The 20,719-nt window shown below is 39.1% G+C and overlaps 1 protein-coding gene across 1 annotated transcript in view; it reads left to right on the forward strand.

Annotated features, from left to right (window-relative positions):
- The first annotated feature begins 3,261 nt into the window (after positions 1-3,261).
- OLFM3 (olfactomedin 3) overlaps positions 3,262-20,719 on the forward strand; it is a 55,388-nt gene continuing 37,930 nt past the window's right edge. Inside the window, exon 1 of the mRNA XM_042030000.1 lies at positions 3,262-3,615. Coding sequence (XP_041885934.1) covers positions 3,547-3,615 — 69 coding nt within the window. The 5' untranslated portion in view covers positions 3,262-3,546. The remainder of the gene's footprint in view (positions 3,616-20,719) is intronic.

Here is a 20,719-nt window from a genome sequence, read left to right on the forward strand (position 1 = left end):
CCTAAAATTTGAAATCTGGACCACCTTTCTAACTTAGTAGAAAATGCAACACCCATGAAATACTAAGTGTACGACCAGTTTCATGAAGAATTTTCTTGTTTGGAAAAAATATTTGTTAGCACTGCAATTCAAAAGTTTTCAGATGTTACCTGCTACAAATAAAGATTGTCTTTCCACAGATGCACATGTACGGTGTCCTTTTTCATAACCCCCATCACTACTTTCAAGTTCTCAAACTCAGATTGCAGAACTCTGAATTTATTTATGTATAATTTGGCACCTACACCCAATTTATCTTCACTTTCCGTGCACCCAAGTGAACAAGTGTCTGTCTTATTCCAACTGCCAGCAATGCATCTTACAATATGGTGTGAAGAAAAGTTGTTATAACTTTAAGCGCACACTGAGAACATCCTTCCCCGTCTAGACAAGCTGTATTCACAGTGTGCCTCCATTCTGCCCATACTCTGTCCCTTGATGCCTGCAGGAAAGCTTTTGGTATCTCTTTCATTTCTCTCACAATCATGTATTTCACACTGACTGCAGCAGCCAGTCTCTATACTAAGACCTCAAGAAGAAATGTCATTCACATAGAATTTCACAGGTTTTTAAGGATGATTAAAAGCTTTGCTAGAGAGAGATCTTCACAATCAGGTATTCCCTTGCCACTTCAGGGCATGAGGCAGAAATAAAAATTTCTCATGAGGGCTTCAATTCGTTTAATTTTTCAGATACAGTTTAACAAACACAATTATTTCAGGTACTAATTGCTAATGATTCTCACCAGTTTTCATACAGTCTTTCCTGGCAAAAAAATATTACTTGTCGGCTTGCTGGAGGGTGGAGGAATAAGTCTATTACCCATTTTAATTTTCTTCCAAATGGATTGTTAAAATCAGACAGAAAAAAAATGGGTCATTTTATGCTATCCTTTTGAAATATGTTTTGGTACCTTTTCATATATCAAAAAAATTATTAGATTGTAACACACAAAAGTATCTGAGGAGTTCAGGAGTTCTGAAGGCTTATGTTTTCGGGGGCCTGGGGAACCACTGGTTTTATTTTTAACTTTACTCTTCAATATTTTACTGATTTCAAAGACAGATATTCCAAGCATCATCAGGAAGTGGAAAAACATACTGCATCACTGAAGCTCCTTAAAAAGTTTACATTCTATGATTAATTTAATAGTTCATACACTTTGCCAGGTTTATCTATGATAGACTGAAAAAAAAGAAGGAGAGAAAAGCGTGGGGACAACAAAGCTAGGGAAAATTAGAGAACTGGTCACTGAGGTGCTCTAGAAATGATTTAAATACCTTCCATCTTGCCTTTGTGGCTTTGAATCTATGTTCTTTTTTCATATGAAATTGTTTCTGCTGAAAGCACCATTCACTTTGTCCTTTGGAGAGCCTAAGGTTTCCAGTGCTTTGGTGTGAGTACCTTACTCTCTACTGAATTCATAGGAATATATGTGACTATCCCCTTTTATATATATATATATATTTTTAGTGCTACTTAATAGAAAATAAGGCTTTTACCTACTTTCTACAGAGAAAAAAAAAACCTAATCTCCTTTCTGTATCCTTTATATTTTCCTTGCAGAAGGTAATTCAATAGTGTCTGTATCAGAGGGGATTCTCTTTCCATTGTTGACCCTAGCATGTCAATGAAATCTAATTCATAATTTCCTTTCCATGACATAAGGAAACATAATTTGTAGATCTACCTTCCAAGGAAATGAAAAATTGTATCTCTGTAAAAGATACTGCTGATGAAAAGGGGATGTCTAAGACATCTTAACATAAAACATAAATTTTAATTCACTCACAAAAGAAAATCTAGTTATTGTAATCCCAGAAGAAATCAGAAATGTAATAAAACACTGGAAAACACAAGAAAGTCAGCATTTTTGAACTGGGAACACTATGCCAAGGATACACAATCTTTTCAGATAGCCTGAAAGCACAACAGTTTCTGCTCCATTTGTCTTTCAGCAGTAGTCTTAGCTCTTGAAAGCAAAGACACCAATCTTGTAGACTTGGAGACAGTTAGAAAATCATGCCTGTTCACACTAATCCTAGCACCCTCCCAAGCATGGGGTTTTGTTTTGTCTGGAGTTTGGTATTTTTACACTGAAGTTTTGCTTTTTTAAGAAAGTTTTTAGCCCATTTTCCTCTTAGTTAAGATTATACAGCTCCTAAAAAAAAAGGCACAACAGTGTTGGCCTTTCTGTGCTAGATATTGAAAAAGCACACAGTATAGCCCTCAGAGAATCTAGTTAAGACCAAAAAACAGCCAACTATAAAGCTATTTTTACCACACAAGACTGAAAAACACATTTATAATAACCTTGACTGTGACATAAATAAGACTACCCTGCCCATACATTTAGAGTTTGAGTCTTCTAAGGGAAAGTAATTGAGCCATTAAGACGCTTCGTCCATGTTAACAGGATAGTGCTGTTATATTCGCTTGAGCCATGTTCAGCTGCTGAACGCGCGTCCCTGAGGAAGCCAAATCCCATTGCTGCCTGTCCTGTGAAACCGACCTGCGAAACCGACCTGCACAGGCGGACAGGAGCCAAGCCAGAGCCCAGGCTGGCAAAGCAGCGTCGTCTGACTGCAAAGACGCTGGCTGATGTAGGCAAAAAGAAACTCCTGGTTGCCCTTGAGAAGGTTTTCAAGGGCTCCTCTCAGCAAATGACCTTCACCCGCCTGCATGTGCACAGGCTTTCCCACCTCAGCTCACAGGTCAAACGAAGGGGACACGATAGTCCCTTGCTGCCCATGGGCCAGCTGGAGAGCACAGGTGGCTTTACCCTCACCAGGGCTCAGTCAAGCCCTGACTTAACTTTCTAGATGGAGGTGCGAAAGGGATTCCACTGAGGAAAACCCCGTCCTCGCAGCTCCCTACATCAACCCACCCTTGCCACGGTGCCAGGGGTTTTTTCGGGAGAGCGGCTCCTCCCCGCCTACAGCTGCACTCCACAGAGGAGCGGGCCTCCGCCGGCCCTGCCGGGGGCGGTAACCCGCAGTTGGGTGCGGGGCCGGGCGCTAACCCACGGCCGGGTGCGGCGTCGGTGGGGCCGCCCCTCATGGGGGCACCGCGCCCCGCAGCGGCCCGGCCGCGCCTCCCCTCAGCCCGCGGCTGCTGCCCGGAGCCCCCGCGCCGCCCCCGCGCCCCCTGCCCGCGCTCCCTCCCGGCGGCGCTGATGTCACATCCGCCGCCCGCTCCCGCGCCCGTCCAGCCGCGCTGGCTCCGCCGTCTCCCGGGCCCAAACTTTTGCGGTGGGCTGGCCGGGGGGAGGGGCGGGGTGGGACGGGGCCGCGGAGCTGCTCCGCCAGCTCGAGCAGCGCCGTCCTCGCCCCCCCTCCCCGCGCCGAGGCTGCCTGCGGAATGAGCGTCCCCCGGGCGGCTGCCGCTGCCGCCTCCACTCGGGCTCCGGCGGGCGGGCAGAGAGCGCGGCTGCCGGCGCGGTCGCTGCGGCGGGAGCGGAGTGAATGACCGAGAGGAGCGGCGCGGAGAGGCAGCCCCGGGATCAGGATGCGGGCGCCCGCCAGCATCCTCAACCTCCTGCTGCTGTCCTTGCTGGCCGGCCTCGATCCCTCCAAGGTAGGAGCCGACCGGGCGGCAAGTTCGCAGCGGCGGACCCGGCCCGCACACGGCGTATGCGGTAGCGGGCGAAGCGCCGGATAGCTCCGGGGAGAAGCGGGCGCGTGTCCTTGGCTGTCCGAGCGGCCAGGCGGGAGAGCTCGTGTCGGGAGCGGCTGGCCCCGGTTCCCGGCGTGGCGGCCGGGGCGGGGGGCGCGGTGCCCGCCGTCAGCGGGGTGCGGGCGCCATGCAGCGCGGCCCTGGGCCCCGGCGCGCAGGGCAGGGCACCGCCGCACCCCGCAGCTGCCCGGGGCCCCGGCAGCACCGCTCGCTCGCAGGAGCTGTGTCCGCCGCAGAGGGACGGGGCTGCCGTGCGGGCTGCCGCGGCCCCAGCCCGGTAGCTGTCCAAGGCCGGTGGCTGTCCAGCGCAAACCAGCGGCGATCCATCCCGCTCCAGGCAAGGAGGCACTTATAGCGCTGGGTGACTGCACCAGTTCTGGGGAAGCAGCGAGGCGCTGGAAGCAGGGATCGGCAGCCTCCGACTGGAAATAAAATTGTTTAGAGTGAAACTGGAGGCGTCACGTGAAGACACTGAATTTAGTACTATAGCCACACTCCGGGCTGCTGCAGAGTTTTGTTATTTACAAACGTGGTCAAGTCACCAAGAGATCGCAGCTGATATTGAAATAATGATAAAAGTAAACAATAGGTTTTAGCCATACAGCCTGGCTTGTGAAGGGGATTTCAGATTAAGTAATTTGGAAAATCGGAATTGCACTCTACCACTTACAATAATGACTGAACAGGTCTGCAGATGTCTCTAGAGCTGTATTTTATAGATGTAGAGCTTGTCTCATTTGTCGTTTTTTGTGGCATACAGTCTTGAAACTGTGAGCATTATAGAAACGTGACAAGAGAAAACATTGCTATAGTATTGCAGTCCATTACCAGTAGCAGTCCGTGCCATGTTGCCACAATTGGTATTGCATGTTGGTGAATGTCATTTTAATGATACCAGTTAGGTACCAGACAACCATGTGAGGCAATGTTCAGCTCTTCTGGCAGGTTTTTCATTTAAAATAAAGGTATTAATCATATAAAAATATGTACTGAATGTCCAACAATATGGAATGGATGCTCCTCATTAAAAACAAAAACAGAACCTAAAAAGCAATTCAGTGGAAATCTGATTTACAGCTGCAGTATTCTGACTGCTTTTCAGTCAGTAAGATACAGTAACAAAAAAGCAAAGGGGATAGTGGATTAATAACATTATCTAAGAAATTAGTTATATCAGTTCTATTAAATAAGAGCTATTTGAAAGTATCAGGTATTGCTGTGCCGGTAAGGGGACATATCAGGCAATGCACACACAGGAGTTTCACATCTGTGTGAATAGCAGCACATGGTCTCATTATAACTACAGGTTTCCACACACTCATTTTCTTTCTGTCTTCTGTTACCCTTAGCAAGATCTGTCAAAGAGGCTGCATAAAAGCAGGAAAAGCAAATTTGTATCATTCTCTGTCCACAGAAGAGTAAAACCACTAATGAAGCAAAAGAGCTGGCAGAAAAATTCTTTTTAGTTCAGGCCCCAAAATAACACTGGGAAAAAATGTTCCATCTTATGTCTCTGTCACCATCCAGCACTGAAAACCAGGATGAGGCACTGGAAAGAAATGGCACAAATGAACTTTGGAAACTTTGCTTCTAGCCCTTTTTGCTGTGGCAGGCTGTGCAGAGGGCATGAAAATGGCCTTTTATTCATCACTCCTTGTGACATTTCCAGAGATATTCAGATGTTCTTTCCAGGCTCTTTTGACTTTGTCAAGGGTCAGGAATAAAAAATCACGGAAGTCTTTAAGATTAGATTAAAATTAGAGCCCTTAGTCAAAATCTGTTTTTTATTGGATCTAACTGGATTTTCATAAATTAAAAAAAGTGAGATCAAATGGATCCTACACCCCATTAAATATAAAAAGGTGTAACATGGAAAATAGTAATTAAATTTTGTTGACTGTGAGCAATACATCTCATATTTCTGTGGAAAATTACATATGTAAAAAATTTTTACAACATTTTTCTAGCAAAAAAGTGCAAGTTCTGACTGCAGACTCACTTCAGAAATGGAATTAGTGCTTTATTATTTATCTTGCTTTATGCTAAATTGAAATAGAATATTAATTTTCTGCCCTACAGGTTGGGAAGCAAATCTATGACATGAAACTAATTGTAGGAAACAACGGGATGGGAAATTCTTTCTTTTCCAGAAAGAATTGTGCAGTATGCTCATGCCTAGAAAGACAACTTTTACGTGCCCTTGCCACTCACAAACTTACTAGCTTAGGGAAATGAATCACAAGAGATATTTCCAGTATACACAATACAATTTCTAGTCATGGCCTACATAATTTTCAGGTAATAATTTATTTTATTGATCAACTATTTTAAAATAATGCCTTGGGCAGTAAAAAAAATAATACTAGGCTATCATTGACTCAAGACTGCTGTCCACAGGCACTCTTATTATGACACAGATATTGTGCTGAATTTACTCAGTTATTTACTGATAGTAAAGTGTTTAAGTATCGCCATCTTATGGTAAAATATGTAACAAAAATTTATATATGGTTTATTCCCCAAACTCTGAAACATTAGGATTTTATTTCAACCACAGCAGTTTACTGCCCGTGCTTTTGAATTCTTTCATTTTAAGCTCAGTATAAATTATTGATCAACTGAAAAAATTCTTCCTTAATAAATGGAAGGCAGCTCACTAATGATAAATTATAACACAGTGCTAATTACTGAATATCAATTTAAGATACTTATTAAATGCTATATTTTTTTACTTTATTCTATTTTTTATCTGTATTTACATAGGATTTTTTTTTTCATTATCCATGATAATATATTTCATTAAAGATTTATTTCCAACAGGGTGCCTAGACATTCATCAGGAAGCCAGATACAGTGATAGGACTTGGATGTAAAATTTTCCTTTCTCCTGGTCATAAGTGCAGTATCTTGAAAGAAGGAAGTATCCAATATTAGGAAATTTCTAAGAGTTACTGCTAGATGGCATCTCTGTACTGCTTTTCTCCACCTGGATTTTTCTGTAATGACCTTCACAGTATGTAAAGTGGACTTCTTTTGTAAGGGTTGCTTTGCTGACCATCACTTGATAATCACAGTGGTATGACCAAGTAAGCATTTTATAGTGTGATAAAGCTGTTCCACATAGAAATCAAGCTCAGCATTTTTCCAAGTATAGATGGCATTTTGTAAGTTTAGTTTTTGAAATCTAAATAGATCTGATAAATATGTTCATGTTTCAATGCAGTTAATGACCTTTAGGCCTTTAAATTTTATAATGGCTTTATATCCTTCATATAGGATATGTATATGCCGTTTGTTTTCCATTATTTGAATTTTGAGAAAAAATACGCCAAGTGCAATCCCAGACAAAAACTAAGTGCAGTATTATTAAGGACAGTTACAGAAAGGAACTGTGATTTATATTCATTGTACAGGATAAGAGGATGGTTGGGAATATTAACACTAAAAAATAAAAGCTGATTTGAAATCAGTCATCTATTTTGGAATGCTTAAACTTTGCATCTTTGGAATGGCTGTGTTTCTAGATTTTAAAAATCTATGATTTTCACACAATCAGACTATACAAATAGCCACTAAAATCTTTATTTTTCCCAGATTTCAAGAACTTGTCAGTAGGCAGGGTGCACTACTTTAGTGCTGCTTAGCAATACAAATTAATTGATCCATATTGCAGGAATTTACAAGAATCCTATGTACAGCAAAGGCTTACCACAATACACTATTGTACTGAAAAAGACTCATAGGACTACAGTACACTGCAAAATTATATCTCATTACCTGCTTGGAAATTAATTTACTCTGTTTCCTACGGTATTAGTACTTAGTCAATATGAAAACCATTCCTAATTATTTAACCCCCAAGGTTTAAGAATGTTCTAAATCATTAATTGCTGAATGTGGTCAACTCTCACTTGGTGTCTACTCTCCCGTTTCTGAGGATCATGACTCAACAGCCGTTGAGGAACATCCTGTTACTGTCAATATGCCCTGGGCTCTCTCCCAGGTGTCATTCCAGTTATTTTACTCTCACTCTAGTAACTTCAGTCAATATGTAAAGACCCAAGATTGTAGTTAACACTGCTTGCTCTTCCTGCAGTAATCAATACAGTGCCTTTCTAGCCTTCCAGTCCTGGGAAAAAAGATGTATTTCCTATTTATGTACACACAAAGACATCCCTCCATCATTACATTATATAAAATCACTGAAAGGTACTCATTACATCATTGTAAGTCACATATATTAAGATATTGGAAGAGAATATGCAAAAACACACACGTGAGTGACAACTGGATGAGTGCTAACTCCCCTGTATCTATCAGATATCACGTGGTCTTTAAGGGCTTTTTAAAACTCGTGATGCTATGGGAAGAGGTCTTTTTTTCCTCTGGCTAAAATCCGATTCCTTTGTTGCTCATGAGTATTATGACTTCTACTCATTTGAATGCACTCAAAACCAATTATATATGTTATACAAAATCTCAAAAATAGTTTTGTATGTATACATATACACAGACTTATCCTCACAGGAAAAAATTATTTTTCCAGTAGAGGCATATTGCCTTCAGGTAACCAAGCTTCCACCTTTCTTCTATGTTTGGCCAAGTCATAAGCCAGTGAAAGAGAATCAATTCACAAAGTCTGCAAAGAAGAAAAAGCTGAAGCAGAGAAGGCAACTATCAGGAACAGGAAATGCAGTATTAAAGCTATTAAAACAACATCAACTCTAAAAAATTGTGTTTCTGGTTGGCTGCAGATTTAACAGTTGTGTTAAAATTTCAAGTTCAAATATGTGAAATTCATAAGGGACCTATTGAGAAATGAACAGGGAGTCTAGAGAGGGCCCAGTCTATTTGGGGCACTGAAATCCCCTTTTTCAAAACTGCAGTATGACAAAAATGCTTCAGGGCATCACTTAGGCATTCTTAGTGAACCTTGAATGAAAAGCCAGGGAAAATTCAAAAGCATTCTGTAAATCTATGCAGCAGTAGTCTGGGAAAAGTCCTCTCAAGGACCATCTTTCACAAGAACACCAATCTATCCTACTGCTTCACTCCACAAGGCAGTAGAGTTCTTGCCTGAGACCAAACCTAGAGAAAGCAAGGACTCTGTGTGCCTAGGATTGAGTATAGAATTCTTTTAATGAGTGAGAATTCAGAAACAGTGTAACAGTTACCTTACTTTCAGAGTTTCAGAAATTCTTGGATTTACCTCAGAATTCCAGACCACATCTGTTGCTCACGTGTTTTTAAACCAAAATATGTGACCCAAGCACATGGTTCTATCCACGTTAATCATTCCACCTAAGAACCTAGCCAGCAGAATTCTTAGTCCTCTAAGTCAGTAAAAAACCAGAAATGCAATAGCAATACATATTTCTCTTAAAAGTGCTTTCAAATCTATCTTGGACATGACCTTAGTCTATGTCACAGCATTACTTCCAAGATTCAGTGACACTTTTAAGCATGGACTGCAGCTTCTGATTTTTTCCTTAGTGACTCAAAGAAAACTGACCTTCTATCAGCAGCATAATCTACTAGAACACTTGAAACTATTTCAAAAACATTACTATTTTTATTGTCTTTGTTTTAATTCCTGACATTAAGGGGCTTTAAAGGCTAGACTTGGTTTTATTTGAAATCGAAGAATTTGTATTTCTGTCTTAAAGAGACATCAAGACAGCAAAATGCAAAATAACAAGGCACACTGTATGGATTAGTTTATCTCCATTCCATCCCTTTCGGAATAGGACTAACATATTTTTTTGTAAATAAGGAAATAACTGATGTATCAGATAAAAAAAGTTCGTATTCTTTGTCTACTTAGGCACGTGTTGTCTAAAACTAGATGATGTCTAGTCTTCATCTTTACTGGCCAGCTTCTAGAGATGGTTTCCTAATAACTACTTTTTCTGACAGCAGGACTGTTTCATACCAATTAACTGAATACACCACAAAATGTGTGCCTGCTTAGGGAAGGAAACAGAGCACAAAATATTGGCGATAAAAGCAGTTGACATTGAGAAGTAACTGTCTCAATGGATACAGGAGTGTACACAAGAATTGCTTACTGAAAGGTTCATGACAGAGGTTTACAGATCAGAAAAGCTAAAGAAACAACCAGCTATATTTTTCATAAGTCAGTAAACAATCTCGAATTGGAATTTGAGTTATAGCCCAAAGTAGATTGAATACCAGGCCTATGGATATGGAGTTGTGTGAATTCTTACCCAGCTGCTTCTGTAGCTATGTCTTTTCACAAGAAAGAAAAACATTTTATGTAATTACTCATAAAATATGCAGCCCTCTTTATTTAAAACATTTTTTTCCTCAGGAGGAATTAAAGAAACTTTAATATTCTGACCTCTGTTTCAGACTTTTAAATCACTTAAGTAACTAACCTAAAGCAGCCCCAGATAACACAAATGCAGTGGTTTTCATCCTGCATTCCCCTGAAGAGCAGTCATCTGTCTGCTGCGCTGCCTTCTAACCAAACAAATCCTTGTAACTATGATTTAATGATTCTGTTTACTTATTTCACTGAAAAGCATGTATCAGTCAGCATAACAGCAGCTTAAGCAAATTCTGGAAACAAGCAGCCCTCTTCACTGCTGTGGTTTTGGGAAACAGTGTTTGCATCCTCCTCAAGCTATAAAGTAACCCCTAAGGGGGCAGCCAGAACAATTGGAAAAAACTAACTCCATTCTGAGTGACAAGTGAGGGAACTCTTATTAAGAGCCAATCATAATATGGTGAATATTATTCTTAAATTATTGTGGCATATTATTAAAAAAGAGTTTATAGAGATCTGCATGGGCTTCCTTTCTTAGAACCACAGCTATAGGAATATACTTCAAATTGTGTTTCAGTGTATCCATCTCAAGGAGACAACTAAGCACGTAAGTATTTTTCCAGGTATGAAATTATAAAACTACTTGAGTTTGGACTTCAGATTTAAAATTAGATTTACAAAAATATGAACTTCAGCATTTAGAATACAGTAATACTTGTGGTGACAGCAAATATTATTGATCTGAGATCTCATTATAAACACAAACCTATCACACACTTCCTTACTCATATTAAATGGGGATGTTCAGTCTCAGCCTCCCTACTACAATTATTTTTTTTCCTATTCTTTTTGTATAAACTCCTACATCTTATTTGAACTGTTTTACTTTCTTAAATAAGACTGTGCATTTTCAATATATGGTATTGGGATGTTTTTCGCAAGAAAATATGGAGAAGTCAGTGTAGTTGTAACAAAATATTGTACTGAGTAACCAACAGTACATAGAATAGATGATGGTACAAAAAAGGTAGATCCAGCTGTAGATACAAGCACTCAGTTCTCAGTTCTGAAAGCCAGTGTGTGATAGGTTTGAATTTATAATGAGATCTCAGATCAATATTTTTTGCTATCATCACAGGTGTTTCTAGGCACCTGCATAAAGAATACAGAGATATATATCAGGCAGAGTAGCCTAAATGCAAAAATTGCTGCTGACCTGTTTTCTGTCCTGTCTCTGAATACATGCACAATTATCAAAACACCAAAACCATATGTGTTAGCAATCTCCCGTGAGAATCAGCTGTAGCCTCAAGCAGAGAGGATGGTCTCCTGCATTTCTGAGTTTTTAAAGCCTCAAGTTCCCTTCTGACTCTTTAACCTAGAGGCTAATCCTACTGCCACCTCTGCCTGCCATGTAACAGGCAGGAATTCACTGACTTCCAGATACCTCCTCAGTCTCCAACAAAAACTTCACAAGCGCTCTTGCTTTTCTTTGTGGTTAATATGTTGGTATTAAAATGATATGGACTTTACTATTCAACAAGCTCAACAGTATGTATGTGTAATAACATCTACAATTAAACTAGATATGCAAAAATGTAGCTGAAAGGCAAATGAGTAAACTGGAAGCTATTCCATACTATGTCACACAAAAATTAGTTTCCAGTCTTACAGAAGTCTCCTGGCCCTGAAAAATACACTGAAACCAGATGCAAAGAATAAAAGAAGTTCCTCTAAGGTAGGAGGGTATGTAAATAGTAGGAGTGGCTATGTCTTTACCTTTTTACTGAATTTTCATGTAAAACTCCTGAAGTTACATATGCACCACATAATTCTACGTTCTTTGATGTAACAGGTTCACTTATGACATCAAGAAATCTGTCAGCTGTGTCTCATACAAGGTTAAATACCTGGTTTGCATTCTAATCCTTTTCAATAGGAAGGTTAAAATAATTTTTAATGACCTGCTATACTCGTTCTGCAGACACTGCTAAAATAAATACTTCCATATTAGTAGATGATGCAGATATATATTTCTACCTTGTTTTCTTTCCATACATCTTGCTGTGATCAGCAATCTGTCCAGCACAATTCAAGAAGCTCAGATTTCTGTGCTGTAGTTGTCTTTTGCTGATCTTTGCCCTCTGGACTTGCTTTCTCATAAAGCCACACACATCTGCTGCTCAAGTTCAAGTCAATGAACGTGAATATCTTCACTGCAGTGATAGAGTAAAATAAGTGTATCCAGAGTTCTGGGTACTGACCTTGCATTTACATGTGACATCTCACAACACCAGCAATGTTCGGTCCGTCCTTTAAAACACCAAAATACAACTTTAGCCTACAGACATATGTGTGTGTGTAGATAGATATAGATATAGTTCCCCTCTTATTTGTCAATGAAAAAGAGCATGCATTTGAAGAAAATTTTGAATGGAAATATTTACTGAATCAATGTTCTCAGAATGCCCCATTTATTTAGACCATGGTATTTATCTTTTTTAGAGACAAAGTTCTCCCTCTCTAAGGTGGTCTTTTTCGTCTCAAGCAGAAGAAAAACCTCTATTGGCTAAAACACTCAGTCATCATTAAAAGTATTTCATGAAGCAATAACTTGATTTTGTGAGCACCACCAGGGATTAGATTGTGGAATTTTAGAGCAGGCAGGGAAGTAGTTTCTCATCCCCAAAATACCCTTCTTTATACTTCAGTCAGTGCTAGCTTTCCCCCTCTTCCTTCTCCCACTCTGAGCTTCAGAGGGCAGCACATGAGGATGACCACAAATGCCACTCATCTGTTCTTCCAACTACTTCAACATCGTCTGTGTGTGGAGGGATGTACAAGCAGATCTGTTCCTCTACTTGTCAGACTAGACAATGAAATTATGCTGGTGGCTGTGATTCACAAGGAGAAGGAACGTGTTGGCTCAATTTGAGTTTCTTCCAGCCTGAGCGAGTGGTGAAGAAACATTCTTCCTTTGGAGATTTCGAAACCAAAAGAAGACAGAATGACATGGCTCCCCTGATGTCTCTGATAAGGCTGCTGTACAAGAAGCCACCAGGCAATACATAGAGCCTCAAATTTTAATTTTTTGAGAAAATGAAGGAAAAGGGATTTTGATGCAATACTGGCAGTAGTTGAAGTATTCAAATTTGCCCAGTTCTAGATTTGTCGAGTAAAAAAGCTACATGAATGGCTAAGGTCACCACTGTTGCTTGTACAGAAGAAAAATTTACCCAGATCCTATTGGCATTCATATTATATTCACCAGTGTCTTTCAGGAATAAAATAATTTGCTCGTACTAATAGCTCTCTCCCATTTAGAAATAGCACAGAAATTAAGTAAGGTCAAGACTGGTTAGGCCAGTGGGTCCATTGTCTGTGCAAAGGACATGACCAGTTCATGTTTTCTCATATGATTCCCCAAATCACTTTTTAAAAGATGGTAAGAGTGATGGTAGTTACTGAAAAATATGCCTGATAAGCCCTAACTGCCCAGTTCTTCTGGTAAATAGACACAAGATTGCATCTTTCCTCCAAAATTTTCCCAAACCACATGCAATTAGATATCATCCAACACTGACATTCCTATCCTCATTAGCATTCTTGGATATATGCTATATGTATTTTGTGATTTTCTGGTTTTAATAGCCTCTTTTACTTAAGAATGACCAATATTACCTTTTCACTTTCTAGCCCCTCTGGGCCCCTACCTTCAGAAACTTTTTTAGGCAAATATTTTTGTGTTGAATTATCACTCTTTTTTTATCCATTGTCATAAATTTCTTGCAGTTATAATAATTTACTGTATCATATCATCTGTGTTTTCCCAAACCAATGATGCAGATTTTATGAAACTAATAAATGGGATATTTTTCTTTTCTAGCACATCTGCTTCCTCTGTAAAAAATCTGCTATCATTAGCTAATTTAATACCAAGGTCCTTAGGCTTCTGCTTTCTTCTCTCTCCAAAATGCTGATTGTTATCCTGTACCCACACACTTCTTGTTTGCAATCTTGGAATGCTTTCTGACTGGCTACGTCCCTTAGAGATTCCCCTAACAGGCAGGGATTTGTGTTTGGCATTCAGTTTTCTTTAGAGGATGCCTTCTTTTACCTGCAATCTTTTTGATATTTTTTGGTTTTGAGAGATTAAGAGTTTTGCTAAGTTTCCTTCTGTATTATTTCATATGCTAAATTTTGTTATTTCTATTTTCTTTACTAATAATTGAAATTAATTCCTCTGAGCTACAAATAAGAGCATGTCAAGCCAAATTCTCTGTTTACCTAGGAAAAATATCCCAGACTTAGATCAATTCACATGATTGTGGTTCATGCCTCATATATGTTTGATTTTACTTAAGAGTCTGTAACAGACTGATCTTGTAACTTGTTCATTGGACTGGGAAGACTTTCAGCTATCCTTCCAAGGGCATATATCCAAGTTCTGGATCAGTTATTCCCATTAGTATCAGTTTAATTAAAATGCTTCACGTCAGGCATTGGGCAGGGCAGGGCGTGGAGGCAGGGAGGTCAAAGAATCTACCACAGCCTGAAGGAGCCATTTTTTATATATTTACTGTTTTGGGAAGGCCTTTTATAACACAAGTCTGTTGGAACAAAGTATTGACTGTAACATGAGGAACTAATGATCATCACGCCTACCACCATCAACTTAGACATTAGGTGAAGAAATATTTTAAATAATCTACTTGGTTATTTTAATCTTTTTGAAAAATAATATCCCGTCAGACCATTCACATTTGGTGATCAGTCATATTACTTCAGAGTCTCTGCATTTTCCACTGAATTCTTTGAATTCAGAACATTTTAAGATTGGCAACATCCTGTTAGAGACATGTTCACACCAAACAGAGCATGTCCTCCCCTTTTCCGGTCAGTAGGGCTTTGCACTTCCATTTTCATTAGGACCAGCATACTCAGACCCACAGGCACTGATGCTGAAGGGATTCTTGCCTGACAAAATCACAAGGGTGATTCCACAGTATAAGTGAGTGCCATGTGGAGATCAACTTGAACAGTAACTGGCTGAAAGACCAAAGATAGCACTGGAGGTAATAGGAACTTCAGAACAAACCCTTAAATGCCTGACTCTAAATGCAGGCTATGCCACTGCTGACTCTTAAAAGTGAGCTCGAAATCCAACTCAAAGCTGTATGCAAGACCACCTGCACTGTTTGCCTTGAGACAACAACTTCTGTTGTCACATGGCACCAAAATTGTTTGAATTGTGTCGTGTGAAACAATACATAAATTATATAAATGCACAAGATACAAGCCTTACAGGATAAAATGCAAAATCTGTCTCAAATGAACAGGCTGTGAAACAGAGTTTGTGATAAAAAGAAGAACGAAAGCAATAAGCTAAATAGTGGACATATTGTGAAAAATGTACATATTGTGAAAAATGTACTAGGTACTCTGAAAAATGCAAAGAACAGGCTTAGAAAGGGAAGATAAGAAATCCAAATTATACAATGGGAGATTAGAATAAATAATTGTACTGGGAACAGCCTGAAAACACTGAAAATGGAAATACCTGAAAAAACTTGCTAACATCTAAAGACTATTTTATCTTTCATAAAGGCACTGACCTATTAATAAAAATAAGACTAACAGTACCCAAGTAGATTGAGACTGGGATATATTTCATTAAAAAATACACTGCTGAGTGCCTAAAGAAAGCCCTGTGACTATACCTTCCTCTGCCCATCCATCAGTTGTGAATTAGAATGTTACCATACCTTTGGTCAGCAGGCCTGTGCCCATCAAAGGTCACATGGACAGAAGATTATTGTGAACAAGCACATCAGTGCAAGATGCATATGAAGAAAGTGAGGATGAAAAAGCAAATTTTTCAATATTCATATTTCTTAACACACTGCCCTCAGTAGATGGGAAAGAAAACAGAAGTAAAATCTTCCACAAATAGTTGTTCCAATTTTTAAACAAACGTAGGTCCAAAATTGTTTGTACTACTTTCCTATCAAGCAAAATCAGTGGCGAAGCAGAATGTTAGGTGAATACTATAATTTTGAATACACATTTATAATTTATACTTGCATTTATATAAGATAACAAATTTTGTGTGCTCACTTAAGAAATACCAGTACATTTATGGCTTATCAATCCAAAGTTGCTCAAATTTTAGCATTCAGATTTGTGAATTATTCATAAAATAGCTGTGCAGTAGAAATTATTTATAGAAATGTTGCTGAAAATAGCACTCTTTGTAAACTGATTCTAGTAAAAGAGAAAGCTAATTTTGTTAAATTGTTTGGATCAAATTATCTGCTTAGCCTTATTATTGAGTATACAGTGCAGTCTATTTTTAGCTATTCAGTGGGGCCCTCAGCACTTCTCAGAAGAGTGAGATAAAGCCTAACACATTTCACTGCTGCTGTTCTGGAGGCCTGCTGTGAATATGCAATTATGAATGGATTCAGAGTGTGAATTTGCTTTGAACTGTACTGTCTTTTATTGTGTTTCTGGGAACTGCTAAGCCATCCTGTTCTGTTTCCATCCAGAGTTTTGTCTTTTGAGGACATCATACACTACTGCAGAAGAAATAACAGATATCTTCCATATGAGAAAGAGTAAGCAGAGCAAACAACATGACTGCTATTATGGGATTCACATGGGATTTGTATAGTACAATCTCAAGACAATAGATTTCCTTATTCTGTAGCTAGAAAGAGAATATGTTGGAGTCTGAGGTACAACTAAAATGCCTCAGGAGCCCTAGGCCAGTGTTTCTGCACAAGGACCCATGGAGTTGCAAACACTATCTGCACTGCAGCAGCGAAGCAGTGGCAAAGACTGAGGACTGACTTATGGCCATATCTCTGGTCTCTGAGAAATGCTGCAGCCCCTGAGCACTGTCAGAAGTCAGAAAAGTTACAGCAGTTGAGGATCTGACCCTAACTAAATTTCTAGTTGTAATTTTGTGGTGTTGCTGCGTCTAGAGTGATCCTGCCATCCCCAGGCCAGTAATTACTGGCTATGCCTGGGCCTGACATCTGCACAGCACTAAAAAGTTAGAGAGATAAGCCAAAATCTGGCCACCATTATTTAATATCCTTGCCCCCATTTTCTTTCTTCTCTCCTCCTCACTAAAGGAATCCTAAACTGAAATAACAAATTTTTTGCATCATTTCTGTCACCAAAGGTTCTCAGAGAAGTCAGGGTGAGTGAGGACCCATTCTAGTGCCAGTAAGAAGACTATTTTCTATGTAGTGGAATTCTCAATTGCCTTTTTTCCTCTCCTTGAAAGCTTTTTAACAAAGAAACTCATGCTGCTATTTACTCCTTGTTCATCATTAGCTAAATAAAACTCCATAAATATTTCATTCTGGTAAAACCTTAATATTCAAATAAACCAACATACTCCAGCAAACATGTTCGTTATTACAGATTACTCTGAGTTGATTGGGCACATATAAAGATTTCTATTCCCCCCTAAACAATAGTTATTTGTTTATTATGTTTGGAAAAAAAAAATCATCCTGAGTGGCTTCCTTCTATTTGTCTGGTGAACCAGTGAGCAAAGGCAATGTCCAGAGAATGAAATTGTGACATCCTTTACATCCTTAGTGGTGTAAACTAGGTACTGTACTGAGGACAGTCACTTTAGGGTTAGTCCTAGATATCACAAGACACAGTGTGCCTCTGTAATTTTTGAGAAGACAGATGCAGTTGCATAATACAGTGACATTTAATGCTTAAGAGTCATCACTAGCAACCACCTTAAGGTACACTCAGAACTGCATTTCATGCACAGAAATGCTTATGGAACTAAACGTTATTTATATTCAGTAAGTATTTTGCTCATCGTTTTTCTATTCGTTATCATGCAGACACTGTTTCATTTTCTGCTAACACCAGGACTGGATACCTATAAAACACAGATATGGTGGTTTGAATTCACACTTCTGGGGGTTTTTAAAGCTCAATTTTCAGGGATTAATTTGAGAACAGTGCAATAGCAGAGTGTGAAAAAGGGAATGGTTCTATTCTTTCTGTGCATAGTGACAGAGAATTTCTTTTACTATGAACACTTGTAACCAAGTAATTATGTTTGGTAAAGAGGCAATATGGAGCAAAATTCTTAATCCTTATCCTGTCTGAGTAAGAATTTAGGGATTTAGCTCTGCATAACAGTTGCTTCACATTATTAGTATATGATTACCTTTACCCTGTGTAATGGTGAGAGAATATGTTGTTACCCCGTGTTTGGAGTTTATTGTACACAATCTAGAAACAAAGTGCATTTATGTGATGTTGTCTCACACATGTATTTATATTCTCCATACATTGTGAAATAGCATATAAATGTGCTATTTCCTCATACACAAATTATCTTTTAATTATACCAAATCTGCAGCTCACGGGCTAGATTTCAGCACCAGCTATTCAATTACAATCAGTAGATGTAACTTCCAGTTCTGCCTCCCTTGCTGTCACTCCAGGGTTGTAGCAATTTAACTGTAGGTTCATATCTGTGACAAGAACACACATTCTTCTTATCACATAGAAAGTAACAGGATTTTAGAACTCCTCTTTGTTGCTAGGCTGGACTGAACACATTAAAATATTATGACATCCTTAGATTAAATTCCCTCTCTAAATTAAAATCATTTTTATTATCAAAGATAAATTAAGGAGAAATTTGAAACACAATGAAATGGAAAATAATTCAGTCAGACTTGTTCCAAACTTAAATACTTAATGTCTTTCTGTGAATTCAGAAAGAATTCTTCGGTTGACCAAAGAACCCAAGCTTGGATAACCTACAATTAACCCATGTGAAGCAGTGTTGTAGAGTCCCTCTGAAAAGCTCCCATGGCACTTAGGAGATGGCTGATTAACTGCACTGCTGGGACAGCTTCCCCTCCATGGAGTTTCCACAGCATGCCTATCAGGAAACCATCACTGTACGATCAGTCTACTCCTTACTGACTGAACCTCCAAAGATGAAAGTGCAGTAGAATTATTTGCCAAGTGACACAAATTGATCCCTTGTCCTTAATAAAAATTGTGTTCCAAAACCTTCAAGCTTTTCTAGCATGCAGAGTACAACTCATTCCCAGATGAAGTGAGACCATTCTTTCCCTCTTTATAAAATTGTAAAGAAAGCCTTTGGAACCTATATAGGTCATCTACCTCCAAATTATGCCCTGGGGATACAATTCGCAGTGATCATTAGATTGGTTTACTATTATATGAACAGCACAAAGAAAGAATTGTTTCCCCCTTTAATCCAAAGATGTTAATTATTGCTATTAATAAAAGAAAGTATTTACTATTCTTGTCACACTGCCTCATTTGCAATGGCTGATTATCTTGGGAAGAGAATTGTTTTTGTATTCCTCCCTATTCTGAAATTCTGTGTAGCTCCCTGTGGGAAGAACAAAAGAAGAGGACTCATTCTTCCTCAGCAGTCACACAGCTGATCTCACAATATGATGCTGAGTTCATAATGCTTCCAAGTGTTTACCAAAACAAAAGAGAGAATGCTGTTTGTTGTGTTTAACTTCAGATTATGCAATTTCAGGAATATATACTCCTGTACCAATGAGAGGAGGGAAGGACTGATCCAGAGCTCAGTTTGGTTTTAATGTTTCTTGCTCTTTCCATTCTTACTCCTTCCCCGTTTACAAAAGGAATAATGTAGAAGAAAAAGTATTTGTAAAGGGACACAGGAGGGACCCTTCCTTTGTTCACTTTGACACTTATTTGGCATTTATTTTATCTCATTTTGGCAAAATTACATTGCAGCTGTCTGGAAGTGATATTTAATCTATTATGAACTCTGCATGAAGTATTTTTAGATTTGATTTTGGTGAGCCTCCTCTTAGTAAATTATTTCTAATTCATATGAGTTGCATGAACCCGAGAGCTCCATTAACCTTCATTATGCCTTCTCCTCACTTCATAGTCTGAGCTCACATACAAACACAAAGGAAAGCTATAAATGAAACAGCGTCTTAAAAAAGATTCCAAACTTATGAAACAAACTACTGATTTAAGGAGGCACAGCTACCTTATCTATGCTAAGGTCCCACCATTGTTGTGTCTGACTGGTTTTATTGGACCAGAGCCTAATCAATAGTTTCTGACAGTAACCTTGCTTTCTTATCAGCTCAGAAGAGCTTGTTTTCTGTCCTTCTGCTGCCCTCTAAAAACATCCTTCATTTAAACAGTATTTTGAGGGATCCTATCCCCCCACTTTAATCTCAAATGAAAAGCAAAAAAGTCTCTCAAGTACTTCAGAATTTTTTCTCCTTCCCAGTTCACTCCCTCCACCCAGAAACAAATCTTGTGCTACCTACCTTCATCAGAACACTCACAAAATCATAGAAGATAAACTAGAAACAGAAGCTTGAAAATGTGTTTAATGCATTCCTCCAAAACAGAACAATTTAACATACTTGCATCATAAACTCTTAGCCCTGCATCATCCTAGAAATACAACTGAAATTTGAGTGCTTTATGCTGACAGATGGTGTCATAAGAGCATTTTCTGAAAAGTGAAGTGAATACATTTATCTCAAACTAAGAATTCAGGCCATGCAGCTCTTCCCTTTTGCTCTAAAGTCTTCAAAATCAGTGAATTTATCATCTGAGCATTACAGAGTTCTCAGTCCTCCTAATTTTTAACTATGCATTGAGCTGGCTGTTGGAATGTGCAGGTGT

Source organism: Corvus kubaryi, unplaced genomic scaffold (assembly GCF_017639235.1).
Source record: "Corvus kubaryi isolate FWS band 111438036 unplaced genomic scaffold, C.kubaryi_AGA036_p1.0 37334, whole genome shotgun sequence".
Taxonomy (NCBI): Eukaryota; Metazoa; Chordata; class Aves; order Passeriformes; family Corvidae; genus Corvus; species Corvus kubaryi.